Source organism: Egretta garzetta, unplaced genomic scaffold (assembly GCF_000687185.1).
Source record: "Egretta garzetta isolate BGI_Z169 unplaced genomic scaffold, ASM68718v1 scaffold316, whole genome shotgun sequence".
Taxonomy (NCBI): Eukaryota; Metazoa; Chordata; class Aves; order Pelecaniformes; family Ardeidae; genus Egretta; species Egretta garzetta.
The window spans coordinates 27714-27939 of NW_009259971.1; the positions used below are offsets into that span (position 1 = coordinate 27714).

The window sequence follows — 226 nt, forward strand, 5'->3', positions numbered from 1 at the left end:
CATCACAACCCGTCCCCTCTGCCCCCGTCCCCTCTTCCTCCTCCACTTCCTCACTGCTTCCGAGCACGGGCCTGGGGCCAGGCCGCTGGGCTCCTTCGAGCCACACGTTGCCCTTTCCCTGCCTTTTTCTCCCCAGAACGCAATGAAGAGCACTAAAAGCGCTGTGAGTTCAGATTGCATTTTGGGTGGCTGGGTGGCTCGCCCAGAGCTCGGCGGGGGGGGGGGT

At 63.7% G+C, this 226-nt stretch overlaps 1 protein-coding gene across 1 annotated transcript in view; it reads left to right on the top strand.

The window, feature by feature from the left end:
• Positions 1-142: 142 nt before the first annotated feature.
• XKR7 (XK related 7) overlaps positions 143-226 on the top strand; it is a gene marked incomplete at its 3' end in the record, with an annotated part of 17322 nt that continues 17238 nt past the window's right edge. The window contains exon 1 of the mRNA XM_035895831.1: positions 143-163. Coding sequence (XP_035751724.1) covers positions 143-163 — 21 coding nt within the window. The remainder of the gene's footprint in view (positions 164-226) is intronic.